This window comes from Dryobates pubescens, chromosome 18 (assembly GCF_014839835.1).
Source record: "Dryobates pubescens isolate bDryPub1 chromosome 18, bDryPub1.pri, whole genome shotgun sequence".
Classification (NCBI taxonomy): domain Eukaryota; kingdom Metazoa; phylum Chordata; class Aves; order Piciformes; family Picidae; genus Dryobates; species Dryobates pubescens.
The window spans coordinates 21,643,681-21,664,905 of record NC_071629.1 but is presented as its reverse complement, the minus strand read 5'-3'; the positions used below and the strand labels follow the sequence as shown (position 1 = coordinate 21,664,905).

General features: G+C 49.4%; 1 protein-coding gene across 2 annotated transcripts in view; it reads left to right on the top strand.

Moving 5' to 3' along the window:
• LRCH2 (leucine rich repeats and calponin homology domain containing 2) overlaps positions 1-21,225 on the top strand; it is a 64,137-nt gene that overhangs the window by 22,343 nt on the left and 20,569 nt on the right. For both annotated transcript variants that reach the window (XM_054169645.1, XM_054169644.1), the window contains exons 2-11: positions 2,733-2,877; positions 4,095-4,221; positions 6,114-6,219; positions 6,313-6,449; positions 6,945-7,078; positions 9,404-9,491; positions 11,087-11,198; positions 11,972-12,069; positions 12,186-12,253; positions 12,459-12,563. In XM_054169645.1, coding sequence (XP_054025620.1) covers positions 2,733-2,877; positions 4,095-4,221; positions 6,114-6,219; positions 6,313-6,449; positions 6,945-7,078; positions 9,404-9,491; positions 11,087-11,198; positions 11,972-12,069; positions 12,186-12,253; positions 12,459-12,563 — 1,120 coding nt within the window. The remainder of the gene's footprint in view (positions 1-2,732; positions 2,878-4,094; positions 4,222-6,113; positions 6,220-6,312; positions 6,450-6,944; positions 7,079-9,403; positions 9,492-11,086; positions 11,199-11,971; positions 12,070-12,185; positions 12,254-12,458; positions 12,564-21,225) is intronic.

Below are 21,225 nucleotides of genomic sequence, written 5' to 3'. Positions count from 1 at the left end.
GTTTTGGGACCCTCACTCCAAGAAGGACATTGAGGGCTGGAGCAGGTCCAGAGAAGGGCAACAAAGCTGGGGAAGGGGCTGGAGAGCAGGGCTGGGGAGGAGCAGCTGAGGGAGCTGGGGTTGTTTAGTGTGGAGAAGAGGAGGCTGAGGGGAGACCTCATTGCTCTCTACAGCTCCCTGGCAGGCATTGTAGTGAGGTGGGGGTTGGGCTCTTCTGCCACGTAATTAATGACAGGACAAGAAGAAAAGGCCTCAAGTTGCACCAGAGGAGGTTTGGGGTGGAGATGAGGAAAAATGTCTTTGCTGCAAGAGTGGAAAGGGATTGGAATAGGCTGCCCAGGGAGGTTGTGGGGTCCCCATCCCTGGAGCTGTTGAAGAAATGTGTGCCCATGGCAGTTGGGGATGTGGTTTAAGACCATGGTGATGTGAGGAGGACAGTTGGGCTCTGTGATCTTGGAGCTGTCTTCCAACTCTCTGCTTCTGTATGTCTGTTCCAAGGATGATGTGAGAGGAAGTGAGCACAAAGCCAGTTATTTCATACCAGTGTTAGGAACTGAGAGCTGAAGCCTGAAATAGTAGGGGATCTGCACAGCTGTTCAGCTTTTCTTAGAAGCCACATCCTTTTGAGAGGCCTGGGGTGGGCTGCAGAGTTGCTTTCAACAACAGTAGACAGTGGTTCTCAAGGCTTTTTTCCCCCAGATAGTATCATGAGCTTTCCCCACACAGGGTTTGGTAGTGAAATGGTGATTTCCAGGATTCTTGGGCCCCACCCCACTGGGATTTTCTGCCCTTTGTGAAGATTTCATATGGTCAGAGCTAGGGGGACTGGATCCAAGCCAGAGGAGGGGAGCTTTACAGTATCACAGTATCACCAAGGTTGGAAGAGACCTCAAAGATCATCAAGTCCAGCCTGTCACCACAGACCTCATGACTAGACCATGGCACCAAGTGCCACATCCAATCCCCTCTTGAACACCTCCAGGGATGGTGACTCCACCACCTCCCTGGGCAGCACATTCCAATGGCTAACAACTCTCTCAGGGAAGAACTTTCTCCTCACCTCCAGCCTAAACTTCCCCTGGTGCAGCTTCAGACTGTGTCCAGAAGACTGGAAGCTGGCCAGGGTGGTGCCCATCCACAAGAAGGGCCGGTGGGACGAGCCAGGGAATTGTAGGCCTGTCAGCCTGACCTCAGTGCCAGGCAAGATTATGGAGCAGGTCATCCTGAGTGCAATCACACAGCACTTAGAGGATGGCCAAGGGATCAGACCCAGCCAGCATGGAGTTAGGAAGGGCAGGTCCTGCCTGACCAACCTGATCTCCTTCTATGCCCAGGTGACTGCCTGGTGGATGTGGGGCAGGCTGTGGATGTGGTCTGCCTGCACTTCAGCAAGGCCTTTGACACCGTCCCCCACAGCAAACTGCTGGCTAAGCTGTCAGCCCCTGGCTTGGACAGCAGCACTCTGAGCTGGGTTAGGAACTGGCTGGAGGCTGAGCCCAGAGAGTGGTGGTGAATGGTGCCACAGCCAGCTGGCAGCCAGGCACCAGTGGTGTCCCCCAGGGATCAGTGCTGGGCCCCATGCTCTTTAACATCTTCCTTGATGATCTGGAGGAGGGGATTGAGTCAGTCATCAGCAAGTTTGCAGATGACGGCAAGCTGGGAGCAGAGGTTGGTCAGTTAGAGGGCAGAAGGGCTCTGCAGAGGGACCTCGACCGACTGGACAGATGGGCAGAGGCCAACAGGATGGCATTCAACAAGTCCAAGTGCCAGGGGCTGCACTTTGGCCACAGCAACCCCAGGCAGAGCTACAGGCTGGGGTCAGAGTGGCTGAGAGCTGCCAGGCAGAGAGGGACCTGGGGGTTCTGATTGACAGCCACCTAAACATGAGCCAGCAGTGTGCCCAGGTGGCCAAGAAGGCCAAGGGCATCCTGGCCTGCATCAGGAACAGTGTGACCAGCAGGAGCAGGGAAGTCATTGTGCCCTGTACTCTGCACTGGTTAGGCCACACCTTCAGTCCTGTGTCCAGTTCTGGGCTCCTCAGTTTAAGAAGGACATTGAGACACTTGAAGGTGTCCAGAGAAGGGCAATGAGGCTGGGGAGAGGCCTTGAGCACAGCCCTGTGAGGAGAGGCTGAGGGAGCTGGGGTTGCTTAGCCTGCAGAAGAGGCTCAGGGGAGACCTCATTGCCCTCTCCAACTCCCTGAAGGGAGGTTGTAGCCAGGAAGGGGTTGGTCTCTTCTCCCAGGCAAGCAGCCCCAGAAGAAGAGGACACAGTCTCAAGCTGTGCCAGGGGAAGTTTAGGCTGGAGGTGAGGAGAAAGTTCTTCCCAGAGAGAGCTGTTAGCCATTGGAATGTGCTGCCCAGGGAGGTGGTGGAGTCCTCATCCCTGGAGGTGTTCAGGAGGGGATTGGATGTGGCACTTGGTGCCATGGTCTAGTCATGAGGCCTTGGGTGACAGGTTGGACTTGATGATCTTTGAGGTCTCTTCCATCCTTGGTGATACTGTGATAATCTTCCAGTGTTTGGACGTCTTTTATGTATTAATTCTGTGCAGTAGCATCTGGTCCAGTTGAATTATTTTACACTTCTTGCAACTCCTTGATTCTTAGGAGCATGCCAAGAATAACAGTGGGTAGTTCTCTCTCTTGCTGCAGGGGAAAAAATAATGGACTTGGAGGCTTTATAGTTGATTTGATGGGGTCTTGTTTTTCCTCTCTTTTATTTTGCTTCTAGATCTTTCAAAGAACAGATTTACTGAGATTCCTCCTGATGTCTGGCTGTTTGCCCCACTAGAGACTTTAAACTTGTATCACAACTGCATCAAATCCATTCCAGAATCCATCAAAAACCTGCAGATGCTTACATACCTGAACATCAGGTGAGTAAAGCTCAAGATTTGGGGTCTTTATGTAACTTCACCTCATTGGAGAGGTCACTTTCTCCTTCACCAAGTCATTGTGGCTTCATCTTTGCCCAGACAGATAAGATATTTCTTTTGTTTCTTTGCTTTATCCTTGGTGGTTTAGGGCTAGCAGCTGTTGCTTCCTCTGTAGGAAGGAACTGACTGCATGAGGAGATTTTAGTTGGTCAACCCTGGAAGCTGAGGAGAAGGAGACTTTACAAAGCTGGCTTTGATTTTAGCCTTATGCTTAGAAACTACAGGTGTAAAACTTTGCTGCCTTCAAGAGCACCTCAAATGCTGTGTCCAGTTCTGGTGTCCCCATCCCAAGGAGGACACAGAACTGTTGGAGTGAGTCCAGAGGAAGCCACAAGGATCACAGGATGTTAGGGTTTGGAAGGGACCTACAAAGGTCATTGAATTCAGTCCCCCTGTCAGAGCAGGACAGGTTGCACAGGAACACACTCGGGTCTAGAAAGGCTCCAGAGAAGGAGACTCCACAGCCTCCCTGGGCAGCCTCTTCCAGTGCTCTGTGACCCTCACAGTGAAGAAGTTCCTCCTCATGTTGAGGTGGAACCTCCTGTGCTGGAGTTTATATCCAGCACTCCCAGAGGAATGCAGGCAGCAGGGCAGGAGAGGGGATTCTGCCCCTTGAGTCTGCTCTGCTGAGACCCCACCTCCAATCCTGCCTCCAGTTCTGGTGTCCCCAGCAGAAGGACAGAGCTGCTGGAGTGAGGCCAGAGGCCACAGGGATGAGTCAAGGGCTGGAGCACCTCTGCTGTGAGGACAGGCTGAGGGAGCTGGGGCTGTTCAGGCTGAGGGAGCTGGGGCTGTTCAGGCTGAGGGAGCTGGGGCTGTTCAGGCTGAGGGAGCTGGGGCTGTTCAGGCTGAGGGAGCTGGGGCTGTTCAGGCTGGAGAAGAGAGGTTCCTCTGAACACTGTGGAGTCAGCTGCAGTTCTAGTACATCCTCATTTCATCAAGCCAGATGGGGACCCAACACTGACATATGTGAGAGTGCCTTTATCGGGGAAGGAATTCAGGGTGGAGGTTGTAACTTAAATTTAGATGTAGTTCTAGTAGGTGGAGAGTATCTTCTGGAACAGGGGAGAAGTTGTACAATGTGCATCTCCAGCTCCACATCAGGCTTACAAAGATGATAACCTGGCCTTGCTTCTTCATTTGTGCTTCCTTTCCAGCCGAAATCTCTTATCAACGTTGCCAAAATACCTGTTTGATCTTCCACTGAAAGTTCTGGTTGTCAGTAATAATAAGCTGGTCTCCATTCCAGAAGAGATTGGGAAGCTGAGAGATCTGATGGAGCTGGTGAGTAGATCTCTGAACCATGATAGCAAGCACGCTTCCTAAGCAATGAGCAGGCAGAGGACGCGTGGCAGAAAGAGCTGCGGTCTGCGTTCGCTCTGTGCAGCTTTGTCACCCTCTAGTGCTGGGAGCCTCCTGGTGCTCTTGGGAACCATGGATTGCTTCAAGGCTTTTGAAGGAAGAAGGCATTGTCTAAAAGGCAAATCATTTGCCAGCAGCACGAGCAGTAGTTAACTGACAGGGGAGCTACACCAGGAGCTCCTCATTCCTAGGCCACTGTTTTAATCTCAAAGGCAATCTTCCATCAGGCATTGGTTCATTTTGTTGACTTCTCTTTCTGAAGCATGAATCACTGAGTGCTGGAGGAGCTCTGGTGGGGCCCTTCTTCCCTTGGTGCTAAAGCCAGGAAAGACACAATTTCTTCTTTTGCAGTATGCTTTAGAGTCATTTTGATAGCATTTTTCCTTTGTTTAGTTTAATTCAAAACATCAGTTGATTAGTTCTGTCTATCTTAGGCTATCAGCTGCAACAAGCTGCAGGTTCTGAGTTAATTTTCTATCTTAGGATATCAGCTGCAATGAGCTGCAGGTTCTGAGTTACTTTATTATCTATCTTAGGATATAGACTAGACTAGAATAAACCAGGTTGGAAGAGACCTTCAAGATCATCGTGTCCAACCTATCATCCAACACCACCTAATCAACTAAACCATGGCACCAAGCACCCCATCAAGTCTCCTCCTGAACACCTTCAGTGATGGTGACTCCACCACCTCCTCAGGCAGCCCATTCCAATGGGCAATCGCTCTCTCTGTGTAAAACTTCCTCCTAACCTCCAGCTTAAACCTCCCCTGGTGCAGCCTGAGACTGTGTCCTCTTGTTCTGGTGCTGCTTGCCTGGGAGAAGAGACCAACCTCTGCCTGTCTACAACCTCCCTTAAGGTAGTTGTAGAGAACAAGAAGGTCACCCCTGAGTCTCTCTCCAGGCTAAGCAACCCCAGCTCCCTCAGCCTCTCCTCACAGGGCTGTGCTCCAGACCCCTCCCCAGCTTTGTTGCCCTTCTCTGGACACCTTCCACCAAGTCAACCTCCTTCTTAAACTGAGGGGCCCAGAACTGGACACAGGACTCAAGGTGTGGCCTAAGCAGTGCTGAGCACAGGGCACAATGACCTCCCTGCTCCTGCTGGCCACACTGTTCCTGATGCAGGCCAGGATGCCATTGGCCCTCTTGGCTGCCTGAGCACACTGCAGGCTCATGTTCAGCCTACCATCAACCAGCACCCCCAGGTCCCTCTCTGCCTGGCTGCTCTCAGCCACTCTGACCCCAGCCTGTAGCTCTGCCTGGGGTTGCTGTGGCCAATGTGCAGAACCTGGCACTTGGATGTGTTCAGTCTCCTGCCCTTGGCCTCTGGCCATCTGTCCAGCCTGTCAAGGTCCCTCTGCAGAGCCTCTCTGCCCTCCAGCAGATCAACTGCAATGAGCTGCAGGTTCTGAGTTACTTTATTAATAATCTTTCTTTAGGATACTAGTTGCAATGAACATGAGGGTCTGAATTTATTACTTGTATCTTTGTCTATTAGCTGCAATGAACTTCAGGTTGTTAATTCAGTGATTAAATGTTTCTTAGGATAGCTGCAGTGAGCTGCAGGTTAACTCATTAAGTGTTTCTTAGGATGTCAGCTGCCATAAGCTACAGGTTCTTGAGTTAGTTCAAGTACATCTCTTCCAGAATCTCAGCTGCACTGAACTTCAGGTTCTCAGTTTATTAATTACATCTCTCTTAGGGTATTAGTTGCAATGAACCTCAGGGTCTGAATTGATTGATTACATCTTAGGATGGTAGCTGCAATGGATGGTTCAGGATCTTAGTGAAGTTATTTAATGATATCTTTCTTAGGACATCAGCTGCAATGAGCTTCAGGTTCTTCCCCAGCAGATAGGAAAACTACAGTCACTTAGAGAATTAAACATAAGAAGAAACAATCTCCATATGTTGCCAGATGGTAAGCTATTAGTCTTCATTTACTTGCTGTGGGGAAATTAGGTGAAGTGTTAAGAAGGTTTCTGATTCTTTCCTTTTATTTCCCTCGTTGCAGAGCTGGGAGACCTGCCCTTGGTAAAGCTGGATTTTTCCTGTAATAAAATTACTGAAATCCCCATTTGTTACAGAAAACTACGTCACCTACAAGTGATAGTTTTGGATAACAACCCAATGCAGATCCCTCCAGCACAGGTCAGTACTGCAGCATTCCAGGGGATGGTTTAGGATAACAACCCAATGCAGATCCCTCCAGCACAGGTCAGTACTGCAGCATTCCAGGGGCTGGTTTAGGATAACAACCCAATGCAGATCCCTCCAGCACAGGTTAGTACTGAAGCATTCCCAGGGCATGGTTTAGGATAACAACCCAATGCAGATCCCTCCAGCACAGGTCAGTACTGAAGCTTTCCAGGTGATGCTTTAGGATAACAATCCAATGCAGATCCCAGCAACACAGATGCATACTGAAGCATTCCAGCTGAGCAGTTTGCAGTAGGATCTTGGGGAGAGGAAGCTCTTCAAGTTACACCAACCAGGTTGTCTCTCTGATTTGGGTTCTTTATTTTTCAGCTCTGTTATTCCTTGAGGGAAGTTCTGGGTTACAAAGTCAGTGTTGAAAGCATTTGTTTGGCTGCATTTGCAAAAGACCTGCTGTGTACTAAGCTGTTGCTGTTTGTTTCCCAACAGATCTGTTTAAAGGGTAAGGTACATATCTTTAAATTCCTCAGCATCCAGGCGTGCCTCAGAATAGACAAAAAGCCAGATTCCTTGGATCTTCCCTCCTTAGGGAAAAGAATCCCCTCCCAGCCACTCACAGACAGGTGAGCAGTGGGCTTTGCTTTGCTTTTGCTTCAGCATTATTGCAGGTAACCCCTCCAGTTTCAGAGCTTTTAATTCACCTTGCTTTGGAAGTCATCACCTTCCTGTTCTGAGGTCGTCTTCCTGGGAAGCTGAATTGGCTCATCTGAGCTGCCCTGGAAAGTTTTCAGGGCATTGGGCTCAAGATTTGGACCTCAGAGCAAGGCTGTATTTGAAATGGATTTCTTGGTAAACTCAGTTACTTCCCAGAGAGAGCTGTCAAAACAGGAGAGACGTTGCCACAAATGTCCTGATCAGTTTGTTGAATGTAAAGTCTGCCTCCCACTTATTCATATATATATAAATTATATATCTATATATTTATATTAAGGAAAACTGACTTTTTAAAAAGTCATGATATTTCCTTGATATTTTGAGTAGTCAGGATCCAAAAGTGCAGACTGTTTTGTTGGGCTTGTGGACTGTGTACCTCTTAGCTAATGAAATGGGAATGCTTTTTGTGTTCTCTAATGGCAGTTGCCTTGCCATCTGGAGCAATGCTCCCTCTCTTTTTTTTTCCTTGTGTCTATCTTCTTCAAATGCCACAGGCAGTTTGTGCCTCTCTCTCTTCTCAAGGCTGAAGGATGGGCTACAGGAGTTGGGGCTGTTCTGCCTGGAGAACAGAATGCTCTAAGGTCTCCCTGGGCCAACCTTCCAGTACCTGGAGGAGCTCCAGGAGAGCTGGGGAGGGACTTTTGACAAGGGCTGGGAGATGGCTTTGAGCTGGGAGAGGGGAGACTGAGAGTGGAGCAGAGGAAGAAACTCTTTTGAGTGAGGGTGGGGAGACACTGGAAGAGGTTGCCCAGGGAGGCTGTGAATTCCCCCTGCCAGGTTGGATGAGGCCTTGAGCAGTCTGCTCTAGTGCGATGTGTCCCTACCCATGGCAGTAGGTTGGAAGTGGATGATCTTTAAGGTCCCTTCCAACCCAGGCCAACCTAGGATTCTATGATTTAATTAATATCTAAATTGTAACCTTTCCTTTGGTTCTGCTGAGGCTGTGTCACTGTGACAGTGAGCTGTGAGATGGCCAGACCAGGTTTTCTTCCTTTGGCCCCTCTCCAATACCCCCTGAGGCCCAGTGCCACAGATCCCTGTGCTTGAGAGGTGTTGCAGCCCTTGAGGGCTCTTGTGGCTGAGAGACTGGGGATGGTTGGTTTGTTTTTTCCTTGGTGTTGTGTTCTCCTCCCAGCCAGGGCAGGTGTTTCCTCTTGTGCTTGGGTTCTTGGCCACCAGTCTCCAGCCTAAGTCTCCCCCTGTCCAGCTCAAAGCCGTTGCCCCTTGTCCCCTGGCCAGGATTAGCCCAGTTACCCATCAGCAGGTAACCAACGTGGCTTTATGCCAGGAGCTGTGCTGTGGCTGTGTGAGCCAGCCATGGTTCTTGGCAATACACACAAACCCTCAGTCATGCAGTGCATCAGACTGCATTTTTATTTCAAAAAGCTTAGTTTTGGAGGACCTATTTCATGGATATTGAAGCAGGGTTAGCTTAGTACAATCACAGAACTGTTTCAGTTGGAAGAGACCTCCAGGATCATGGAGTCCAACCATCAGCCCAGCACCACCACCATTAAACCAGAGTGCCACAGGTTTCTTGAGCACCTCCAGGGATGGGGACTCCACCACCTCCTTGGGCAGCCTGTGCCAATCTGTGACCACTCCTGCAGCAAAGACATTTTTCCTCATCTCTAACCTAACCCTCCCCTGGCACAACTTCAGGCCATTTGCTCTCCTCCTGTCACCTGATACCAGGGAGAAGAGCCTAACCTCCACCTCACTGCAGCCTCCTTTCAGGGAGTTGTAGAGAGCAATGAGGTCTCCCTTCAGCCTCCTTTTCTTTGCAGATGTGACAGTTTGTCAGGGAATGTGCATTTCCTACTAGCAGAAAACCTTGATGCTTGCCAGTAGATTGCAAGGGGTTTGTGTGGTGGGTTGGAACTTGATGATCTTTAAGGTCCTTTCCAACCCAAACTGTTCTATGAATGGTGGTCATTCAGAGGAAGCCTTCTCTGCAGGCAGCATGTTTGATGGCAGCACAGCACTTCCAAAATGGTACAGGTGCAGCTAGAGTATAGTTATAGATCTCTTCCACTTCAGTTGTGCTTTGAATCACTGTTCTGGGACAGCTCTTGCAGCAGACACCAAAATCTGCCCTCTGCACGTGGGGCACGGAGCAGCGATCCTGTCTCAGCTGCACTCCATGAGTATATGCAGCATGTGTATTGGGGTGCTTATTTTCTCTTGCTGTCATCACTCTGGGGGGTGTTTCTGTGTTGTTTTCCTTCATCTAGCATGGAGGACTTTTATCCCAACAAAAATCATGGACCAGACTCTGGCATTGGAAGTGATAATGGCGATAAAAGGTTGTCCACAACAGAAGTGAGTACTGTGTCATTCCTGCTTTGAAAGAGGTCCTTCACTCCTTTGTACCTAACTGAGTTGCATTTAACATCCTGAATTAACTAACTGACTGCATTAACTAAGTTGTGTTTAACACTGGAGCAGGCTGCCCAAAAAGGTTGTGGATACCTAAATTCGGCTGCAGAGATCCCTTGCAGTGAGGCTTGTTTGTTGCTTTAAACCCAGCAGGGCTCCCAAAAGCTTATTGCAACCTAAACAATCATGAGGATTGCTAATTATAGAATCATAGAATCAGCCAGGTTGGAAAAGACCTCAGAGATCATCAAGTCCAACCTGTTACCCTACACCTCCTGACTTCTAAACCATAGCACCAAGTGCCACATCCAATCCCCTCTTGAACACCTCCAGGGATGATGACTCCACCACCTCCCTGGGCAGCCTGTTCCTGTTTCAATGGCAAATTACTCTTTCTGGGAAGAACTTTCTCCTCACCTCCAGCCTAAACCTTCCCTGGCACAGCTTGAGACTGTCTCCTCTTGTTCTGCTGATGCTTGCCTGGGAGAAGAGACCAACCCCCACCTGGCTACAACGTCCGTTCAGGGTCTTGGAGAGAGCAAGAAGGTCTCTCTCCCAGAGCTACAGGCTGGGGTCAGAGTGGCTGAGAGCTGCCAAACAGAGAGGGACCTGGGGGTGCTGATTGGCCAGCGGTGTGCCTGGGTGGCTGAGAAGGCCAAGGGCATCCTGGCCTGCATCAGGAACAGTGTGGCCAGCAGGAGCAGGGAAGTCATTGTGCCCTGTGCTCAGCACTGGTTAGGCCACACCTTGAGTCCTGTGTCCAGTTCTGGGCCCCTCAGTTTAAGAAGGACATTGAGACACTTGAAGGTGTCCAGAGAAGGGCAGCAAGGCTGGGGAGAGGCCTTGAGCACAGCCCTGTGAGGAGAGGCTGAGGGAGCTGGGGTTGCTTAGCCTGCAGAAGAGGAGGCTCAGGGGAGACCTCATTGCTCTCTCCAACTCCCTGAAGGGAGGTTGTAGCCAGGTGGGGGTTGGTCTCTTCTCCCAGGCAACCAGCCCCAGAAGAAGAGGACACAGTCTCAAGCTGCACCAGGGGAGGGAGCTGGAGGTGAGGAGACTTAAGTTCTTCTCTGAGAGAGTTGGAATGTGCTGCCCAGGGAGGTGGTGGAGTCCGGATCCCTGGAGGTGTTCAAGAGGGGATTGGATGTGGCACTTGGTGCCATGGTCTAGTCATGAGGTCTGTGGTGCCAGGTTGGACTTGATGATCTTTGAGGTCTCTTCCAACCTTGGTGATACTGTGATAGGGCAGGTCACACAGGAACTCATCCAGGGAGGGAGACTCCACAACCCTGCTGGGCAGCCTGCTCCAGTGTCATACATCATATACCAAGCACTTGTCTTTTACTCCCTGAACTATGACTCTCTCAAACCTCCTTCCCACTTCCCCCAAAATCCTCCACCCACAGAACCCCCACTCCTGACTTGGTATTTTCTGTCCTGGGAGCCTTCCCTTGTGGTAGGCTCCCTTGCAGTGTATTTTGTGGGCTCTTAGCAAAGCTAGTGATGTCATTTGTGTGTGCTCAATGTGCCTGTCTCTGCAGCCATCTGATGATGATACCATCAGCCTTCACTCCCAGGTGTCAGAATCGACAAGAGAACAGACATTAAGGAATGACAATCATGTCCTGGGCAGTAAACTCGAGCCACAGAAAGGTAATGACTGTTGTGCTTCTGCCAGCTTAGGCTGTGGAAATACTCAAGTGGTCTGATGGCACAAAACTCCATCACCACCTTGGTGTTGGACTTCCATCCTTTCCAGAAACAAAGGAACAGTCACAAATAGACAAGGCCAGAAAGGAAGAAATGAGGCTGGCTCAAGGAGATGTGGTTTCATTGCTGTTCTTTCTCAGGCATTGGGAAATAGGCTGAGAGAGATATGGGGCTGTTCAAGTCTGGAGAAGAGAAGGCTCCAGGGAGACCTTGGAGCAGCCTTCCAGTACCTGAAGGTGCTCCAGGAGAGCATGGAGAGACAGGATGAGGGACAATGGCTTTGAGCTGGGAGGGGAGGAGATTGAGATTGGAGAGGAAGAAGAAATTCTTTTAGAGTGAGGGTGGGGAGACTCTGGAACAGGTTGCCCAGGGAGGTTGTGGATTCCCTCTGCCAGGCTGGATGTGGATGTCCCCTCCCTGGAGGTGGTTTTGAAGGCCTTCTTGAGAGTGAGGGTGGTGAGACATTGGCACAGGCTGCCCCGGGAGGCTGTGGCTGCCTCCTCCTTGGAGGTGTTGAAGGCCAGGCTGGATGAGGCCTCGAGCAAGCTGGGCTGGCGGGAGGTGTCCCTGCCCATGGCAGGGGGGTTGGAACTAGTTCATCTTTAAGTTCCCTTCCAAGCCAGACCACTCTATGAATCTGTGAGGTTTTCACCTGTGCTTAACCTGTCTCAGGAGTACCACTTGGTTTAATTCCATCCTTCATCACCCCTCACTAGACCAGGAGGTGTACGATTACATCGATCCCAACGCCGAAGAGGGAGCCGTTCCTGAGCAGAGAGATCCACAGATTGGACCACTGCTGTCTTTCATCAAGGTAGCTTGGCACAAGGGAAGGGGGGCAAAAAAAAAGTCTCTGTTCAGCAGGCTGGCTTTGTTTAAAAAAACCCTTCCAGTCTAAGAGTGTGGGGTTTGGGTTTTCTGTTGTGTAAGGAGCGTGGGAAGCATCCTGAGAAGTCCCAGAAGATAGAACAGAGTGAGGACTGGGCAGAGGAAAAAAGGTACATCTTCATCTTTTGGGGCTGAGGGTAGCTCTGTTTTACTCCTTGCATGTGGAGCAAAGAGATCTCACATTGCATGGGTAGAGAGCTCCTTGGGGGGTAAATAAGCTGATAGGAAGCACTGCTTGGTTCTTGTCCTACAGCGGAGCCGTTTCTGTGGGGGGTGTGCTGGAGTCAGGCAGGTCACTAATGTGTCATTTCTCAGACTTCAGAAAGAGCAGCTGCTGGCTGAAGATGATGATGAGCTCAAAGAAGTGACTGACCTGAGAAAGATAGCAGCTCAGTTACTGCAGCAGGAACAGAAACACAGGTATTGCAATACTGGTTCAGGCAACTGGGATTGGAATGAATTGATTCATTAACTCACCTTATACCTCTCAGCACCTTAACACCTGGAGAAGCTTTGTCCAGCTGTTAACACAGTTAGTGACACACTTGGAAGATACCTGTCTTGTGTTCCTTACCATGAGTTTGCTGTCTAGAGATGCAGTGATGTTCCCTCTATGGAGAGGAGGAGATGAATAGGAAAGTCTCTGGGTTGATGTTCTGAGGTATGCTGGCAAGGCAGATACTGGAACAGGTTGCCCAGGGAGATTGTGCATGGTGTTGGATGAGGCCTTGAGCAACCTGGGCTAGTGGGAGGTGTCCCTGGCCAGGGCAGAGGGTTGGAACTAAATGATCTTCAAGGTCCCTTCCAACCCAAACCATTCTGTGTTGGGCATCACAGCACAAAGATTGTTGAAAAGGGGATGGAGAGTGAGCAGCAGATGAAAGGAATGGGCTGGAGAACTGTGCAGAAGCAGCAGGAGGGACTTGGCTGCACTTGCAGAGGATGTGAACAGGCTCAAGCAGGAGCTGGGTGCTGGTGGTGCCCTGGTGGTGCCCTGGTGGTGCCCTGGTGGTGCCCTGGTGGTGCCCTGGTGGTGCCCTGGTGGTGCCCTGGTGGTGCCCTGGTGGTGCCCTGGTGGTGCCCTGGTTCCTTTTTACAAAGCAGGCAAATAACCAGGGAAGTACTTAGCTCTTTATTGAGTGGGGAAAGTTTGTAGTTCATTAACTAAGAGTTCCTTGGCAGTGGTTCATCATGGGGCAGGAATGGATTTAAGCTCACACCAACTTAAACAGTGGGTTTGTTTCCTCTGCATTGCTGTGTAGTGCTGAGATTCTGCACTGCTGCTGGTGCTTTGAGATCTGGCTTCCTGACACTGACTAGCAGAGCTTTCAGCATTCACTGGCAGTTAAATAGAGTTTAGATTATAGTGGGAGGGAGGGGGAAGGAACTGGGGGGAAAGAGTGTGTGGGGGAAGGTAGTGGGGAGGAGGTCGGGGGGTGGGGCGAGGAGGAGGAGGAGGAGGTCGTGGGTGAGGGCTGGGGAGAAGGAGGAGGAGGAGGTCGTCGTGGGTGAGGGCTGGGGAGAAGGAGGAGGAGGCCGTGGGTGAGGGCTGGGGAGAAGGAGGAGGAGGAGGTCGTAGTGGGTGAGGGCTGGGGGGGAGGAGGAGGCCGTGGGTGAGGAGCTGGGGGGGAGGAGGAGGCTGTTGTTGAGGGCTGGGGGAGGAGGAGGAGGCCGTGGGTGAGGGCTGGGGGTTGTGTGTGTGGGGAATGTAGTGGGTGGGAGGGATGTAATAGCAGAAGTGTGTGTGTGGAAGGAGGTTTCTTTAGCAATGCCTTTTTTCCTTTCTCTTTCATTTCTAGAGCAGGTTCTCTCCAGGACTCCCTGCTCTCCATTTAAAAGCTGCTTCTTCCCCTGTGAAGGGAGAAAGTCAGAATGAAATCCTCTTGCCACTACATTCTTTTTTACCTCCCCACCCCCCCCAAAAAAAAGGGCAAAGAATGCTCAGTGTCCTTGCATTAAAGGATGCCTCAAGGGAGGAGCACATTTTGCCGTGCCAGCTGTTTGTGTTGCAGGTGGAGCTTGCTTGATTAGCTTCCCTTATTTCCTGGCCTCTCTTAATCAGTGGAAATACCACAGCACTTCTCCTCTGGAGTACTGCAGCTTCAGTTTGGCTGATCACATGTTGCTGTGTCTTCCTGCAGGCCTCTTGCTAACGCTTCTGCTTTGTCCTTGAATGGTTCAGGCAGTTAAGTGAAGTTTTACCTCTCAGCATTTCTGCTTTTAAAGGTTGTTCATGTCTCTTTTGAGTGCCTGAGGGCAAAAATCCCCTCAGATAGAAACTTCAGCCCTGATTCTGAATCCCTCTTCTTGTGAGTTGGTCATTTCCTGCCATAGGCAGCAAGAAGAACAACATTGAGGGGTTCAGTGCAGGGATTTCTGTGTTTGTGAGTTGATCATTTCCTGCCATAAACAGCAAGGAGAAGAACATTGAGGGGTTCAGTGCAGGGATTTCTGTGTTTGTGAGTTGATCATTTCCTGCCATAAGCAGCAAGGAGAACATTGAGGGGTTCAGTGCAGGGATTTCTGTGTTTGTGAGTTGATCTTTTCCTGCCATAAGCAGCAAGGAGAAGAACACTGAAGGGTTCAGTGCAGGGATTTCTGTGAGTTGATCATTTCCTGCCATAAGCAGCAAGGAGAACATTGAGGGGTTCAGTGCAGGGATTTCTGTGTTTGTGAGTTGATCTTTTCCTGCCATAAGCAGCAAGGAGAACATTGAGGGGTTCAGTGCAGGGATTTCTGTGTTTGTGAGTTGATCATTTCCTGCCATAAACAGCAAGGAGAACATTGAGGGGTTCAGTGCAGGGATTTCTGTGTTTGTGAGTTGATCTTTTCCTGCCATAAACAGCAAGGAGAACATTGCGGGGTTCAGTGCAGGGATTTCTGTGTTTGTGAGTTGATCATTTCCTGCCATAAGCAGCAAGGAGAACATTGAGGGGTTCAGTGCAGGGATTTCTGTGTTTGTGAGTTGATCTTTTCCTGCCATAAGCAGCAAGGAGAACATTGAGGGGTTCAGTGCAGGGATTTCTGTGTTTGTGAGTTGATCTTTTCCTGCCATAAGCAGCAAGGAGAACATTGAGGGGTTCAGTGCAGGGATTTCTGTGTTTGTGAGTTGATCAGTTCCTGCCATAAGCAGCAAGGAGAACATTGAGGGGTTCAGTGCAGGGATTTCTGTGTTTGTGAGTTGGTCATTTCCTGCCATAAGCAGCAAGGAGAACATTGAGGGGTTCAGTGCAGGGATTTCTGTGTTTGTGAGTTGATCATTTCCTGCCATAAGCAGCAAGGAGAACATTGAGGGGTTCAGTGCAGGGATTTCTGTGTTTGTGAGTTGATCTTTTCCTGCCATAAGCAGCAAGGAGAACATTGAGGGGTTCAGTGCAGGGATTTCTGTGTTTGTGAGTTGATCTTTTCCTGCCATAAGCAGCAAGGAGAACATGGAGGGGTTCAGTGCAGGGATTTCTGTGTTTGTGAGTTGATCAGTTCCTGCCATAAGCAGCAAGGAGAAGAACATTGAGGGGTTCAGTGCAGGGATTTCTGTGTTTGTGAGTTGATCATTTCCTGCCATAAACAGCAAGAAGAACATTGAGGGGTTCAGTGCAGGGATTTCTGTGTTTGTGAGTTGATCTTTTCCTGCCATAAGCAGCAAGGAGAAGAACATTGAAGGGTTCAGTGCAGGGATTTCTGTGTTTGTGAATTGATCTTTTCCTGCCATAAGCAGCAAGGAGAAGAACACTGAAGGGTTCAGTGCAGGGATTTCTGTGAGTTGATCAGTTCCTGCCATAAGCAGCAAGGAGAACATTGAGGGGTTCAGTGCAGGGATTTCTGTGTTTGTGAGTTGATCTTTTCCTGCCATAAGCAGCAAGGAGAAGAACATTGAGGGGTTCAGTGCAGGGATTTCTGTGCTTGAGAGTTGATCATTTCCTGCTATAAGCTGCAAGGAGAACATTGAGGGCTTCAGTGCAGGGATTTCTGTCTTTGTGAGTTGGTCACTTCCTGCCATAAACAGCAAGAAGAACAACATTGAGGGGTTCAGTGCAGGGATTTCTGTGTTTGTGAGTTGATCATTTCCTGCCATAAGCAGCAAGGAGAACATTGAGGGGTTCAGTGCAGGGATTTCTGTGTTTGTGAGTTGATCATTTCCTGCCATAAGCAGCAAGGAGAACATTGAGGGGTTCAGTGCAGGGATTTCTGTGTTTGTGAGTTGATCATTTCCTGCCATAAGCAGCAAGAAGAACATTGAGGGGTTCAGTGCAGGGATTTCTGTGTTTGTGAGTTGATCTTTTCCTGCCATAAACAGCAAGGAGAACATTGAGGGGTTCAGTGCAGGGATTTCTGTGAGTTGATCAGTTCCTGCCATAAACAGCAAGGAGAACATTGAGGGGTTCAGTGCAGGGATTTCTGTGTTTGTGAGTTGATCTTTTCCTGCCATAAGCAGCAAGGAGAACATTGAGGGGTTCAGTGCAGGGATTTCTGTGTTTGTGAGTTGATCTTTTCCTGCCATAAGCAGCAAGGAGAACATTGAGGGGTTCAGTGCAGGGATTTCTGTGTTTGTGAGTTGATCATTTCCTGCCATAAGCAGCAAGGAGAACATTGAGGGGTTCAGTGCAGGGATTTCTGTGTTTGTGAGTTGATCATTTCCTGCCATAAGCAGCAAGAAGAACATTGAGGGGTTCAGTGCAGGGATTTCTGTGTTTGTGAGTTGATCTTTTCCTGCCATAAGCAGCAAGGAGAAGAACATTGAAGGGTTCAGTGCAGGGATTTCTGTGTTTGTGAATTGATCTTTTCCTGCCATAAGCAGCAAGGAGAAGAACACTGAAGGGTTCAGTGCAGGGATTTCTGTGAGTTGATCATTTCCTGCCATAAGCAGCAAGGAGAACATTGAGGGGTTCAGTGCAGGGATTTCTGTGCTTGAGAGTTGATCATTTCCTGCCATAAGCAGCAAGAAGAACATTGAGGGGTTCAGTGCAAGGATTTCTGTGCTTGAGAGTTGATCATTTCCTGCCATAAACTGCAAGGAGAACATTGAGGGGTTCAGTGCAGGGATTTCTGTGTGAGTTGATCATTTCCTCCCATAAGCAGCAAGGAGAACATTGAGGGGTTCAGTGCAGGGATTTCTGTGTTTGTGAGTTGATCATTTCCTGCCATAAGCAGCAAGAAGAACATTGAGGGGTTCAGTGCAAGGATTTCTGTGCTTGAGAGTTGATCATTTCCTCCCATAAGCAGCAAGAAGAACATTGAGGGGTTCAGTGCAGGGATTTCTGTGTTTGTGAGTTGATCTTTTCCTGCCATAAGCAGCAAGGAGAAGAACATTGAAGGGTTCAGTGCAGGGATTTCTGTGTTTGTGAATTGATCTTTTCCTGCCATAAGCAGCAAGGAGAAGAACACTGAAGGGTTCAGTGCAGGGATTTCTGTGTTTGTGAATTGATCTTTTCCTGCCATAAGCAGCAAGGAGAAGAACACTGAAGGGTTCAGTGCAGGGATTCCTGTGAGTTGATCATTTCCTGCCATAAGCAGCAAGGAGAACATTGAGGGGTTCAGTGCAGGGATTTCTGTGCTTGAGAGTTGATCATTTCCTGCCATAAGCAGCAAGAAGAACATTGAGGGGTTCAGTGCAGGGATTTCTGTGTTTGTGAGTTGATCTTTTCCTGCCATAAGCAGCAAGAAGAACATTGAGGGGTTCAGTGCAAGGATTTCTGTGCTTGAGAGTTGATCATTTCCTGCCATAAGCAGCAAGAAGAACATTGAGGGGTTCAGTGCAAGGATTTCTGTGCTTGAGAGTTGGTCATTTCCTGCCATAAACTGCAAGGAGAACATTGAGGGGTTCAGTGCAGGGATTTCTGTGTGAGTTGATCATTTCCTCCCATAAGCAGCAAGGAGAAGAACATTGAGGGGTTCAGTGCAGGGATTTCTGTGTTTGTGAGTTGATCATTTCCTGCTATAAGCAGCAAGGAGAACATTGAGGGGTTCAGTGCAGGGATTTCTGTGTGAGTTGATCATTTCCTGCCATAAGCAGCAAGGAGAACATTGAGGGGTTCAGTGCAGGGATTTCTGTGTTTGTGAGTTGATCTTTTCCTGCCATAAGCAGCAAGGAGAACATTGAGGGGTTCAGTGCAGGGATTTCTGTGCTTGTGAGTTGATCATTTCCTGCTATAAGCAGCAAGGAGAACATTGAGGGCTTCAGTGCAGGGATTTCTGTCTTTGTGAGTTGGTCACTTCCTGCCATAAACAGCAAGAAGAACAACATTGAGGGGTTCAGTGCAGGGATTTCTGTGTTTGTGAGTTGATCATTTCCTGCCCTAAACAGCAAGGAGAACATTGAGGGGGTTCTGTGTTTATCTGTGGTCACTATGTTCTACCTGAGCAAAGAGCCTCCTGAGAGAAGCCAGCATCCCAGAACAATTGCTTCTCAATGGTGTTGCTGTTCATTCAGTGTTGGTTGGTTGGTGGCTTTGTGTTTGGTTTTAAATATTATGCAGTCTCTTTCTTTTCTGCTTGCTTTTGCTGATGACCTCCCTGTCCTCTCTCATCAACCTGTCCTGCTTCCTGCTTCCTTCTGTGGCTTTGGTGTCCATGAAATGTGAATGCAGACGAAGGCCTTTAAGCTATAGAACTTCATTCAGTGAGAAACTCTTCCAGAGGACAAGGGCAGCAGGACGTGCATCAAGGTATAAAGTGTGTGCAGAGCTACAGTGTGGATAAACACCACCCCACCCCTAGTTTGGGGCATGTATTCAACAAAGCCAGCATCAAGGGCTTGGGCAATTCAGCCTAGGATCATTTGTGATCAAAAATAGATTGCAGTGCTTTTGCTGTTCTGTAAGATGAAATACTGCTTCAGGAAAATAGTTCATTAGGCAGCTCCTCAAAGAGCAATTCAAAAGAGTCCAAAGCTGGAAGCATCATTTTCTGTATGTTGCTTTCTCGTCTTTCTCCTCCTCTGGAGACATTCAAAGCCTGCCTGGACACTTCCCTGGGTGAATCCTGCTCTGGCATCAGGGTTGGACTTGCTGATCTCCAGAGGGTCCCTTTCAACCCCTACCATTCTGTGATTCTTCTCTTTGTTTGAACTATACAGCATTGCAAGTGTAGAACCTCAGGCCAAAGAGGGTTGTGGTTGCTTTCAATGTAAGATATTTGGGGTTTAAACTGATTGTTTTCAGTGACAGTTGTCATCTGCATTAGAAAGCCATGAGGGAAGCATTTGCAGACAGCACAAACCTCACAGGTGACAAGAGATCTGGAATGGGCTGTGGAGGTGGTGCCCAGATGTGGAGGGGATGAACCCAAGAGAATTCAGACTTTATTTTGTCAGTTGAAGCTCCATAAGTTACTCTGGATACTCCTGGGTATCTTTCATAGCATCATAGAATAGAATCACAGAATCAACCAGGATGGAAAAGACCTCAGAGATCATCAAGTCCAACCTGTCACCCTACACCTCCTGACAACTGAACCATGGCTCCAAGTGCCACATCCAATCCCCTCTTGAACACCTCTAGGGATGGGGACTCCACCACCTCCCTGGGCAGCACATTCCAATGGCTAACAACTCTCTCAGTGAAGAACTTTCTCCTCACTTCCAGCCTAAACCTCCCCTGGTGCAGCTTGAGACTGTGTCCTCTTGTTCTGGTGCTGATTGCCTGTGAAGGTAGGGGGTAGCTTTGATGAAATAAGCTTCATTAGTACCAAAGGAGCCCTTTTCAGTTTGCATCAAAATGAACTCTGAGTTCTTACCTGACAGTGGCTTCTTAGAACTGTGCAAATTCTGAAGAGCACAGGAGAAGGGAGATCATTCTGCCCCTCTATTCAGCACTGGTTAGGCCACACCTTGAGTCCTGTGTCCAGTTCTGGGCTCCTCAGTTTAGGAAAGATGTTGACTTGCTGGAAGGTGTGCAGAGAAGGGCAAGAAAGCTGGGGAGGGGTTTGGAGCACAGCCCTGTGAGGAGAGGCTGAGGGAGCTGGGGTTGCTTAGCCTGGAGAAGAGGAGGCTCAGGGGAGACTTTCTTGCTGTCTCCAACTCCCTGAAGCCAGGTGGAGGTTGGTCTCTTCTCCCAGGCAACCAGAACAAGAGGACACAGTCTGAAGCTGTGCCAGGGGAGGTTTGGGCTGGATGTTAGGAGGAAGTTCTTCCCAGCAAGAGAGATTGGCCATTGGGATGTGCTGCCCAGGGAGGTGGTGGAGTCGCCATCCTTGGAGGTGTTTAGGAAGAGCCTGGATGGGGTGCTTGGTGCCATGGTTTAGTTGCTCAGATGGTGCTGGGTGATAGGTTGGGCTTGATGATCTCCAAGGTCTTTTCCAACCTGGTTAATACTATTCTATTCTGTGGCCACAGAGCAGAGCCATATGTGAAGACAGCAGACTGCTCCTAAATGAGCTTAAAGTACCTTTTTTTGGTCTCCCTGTAAAATATTTAGCATCTTCATACACTTTAAAGATCCTAGGCAGCACATGTTTGTTTAAGCTTTAAGATAGCTAACCTTAAAAAGGTTACCCTTAAAAAGGCATTTCCACCATTCACTTAGTTTGTGTCCCTTAGTCATGCTCTTAGGTTTGCTCACAATGTGAAAGGCAAAGGTTCCTCAGATCATCTACTCCAGGCCCCCCTGCCATGGGCAGGGACACCTCTCAGCTAGCCCAGGTTGCTCAAGGCCTCATCCAGCCTGGCCTTGAACACCTCCAGGGAGGGGGCAGCCACAGCCTCCCTGGGCAATGTATTCCACCCTTACTCTGAAGAGCTTCCTCAGCTCCAGTCTAACCCTCAGCTTCAAACCATTCCCCCTTGCCCTGTCTGTAGACACCCTCATGGAAAGTCCCTCTGCAGCCTTCCTGCAGGATCCCTTCAGGTACTGGAAGGCATCCTGAGAGGCAGAGAGCCCCTCTGGAGCCTTCTCCTTTCCAGGCTGCACACCCCCAGTTCCTTCAGCCTGGCCTCACAGCAGAGCTGCTCCAGCCCTTGGATCATCCTTGTGGCCAGAGGAGGCCTCACTCCAGCAGTGATGCCTCTCAGCTAGCCCAGGTTACTCAAGGCCCATCCAACCTGGCCTTAAACACCTCCAGGGAGGGGGCATCAGCAACCTCTCTGGGC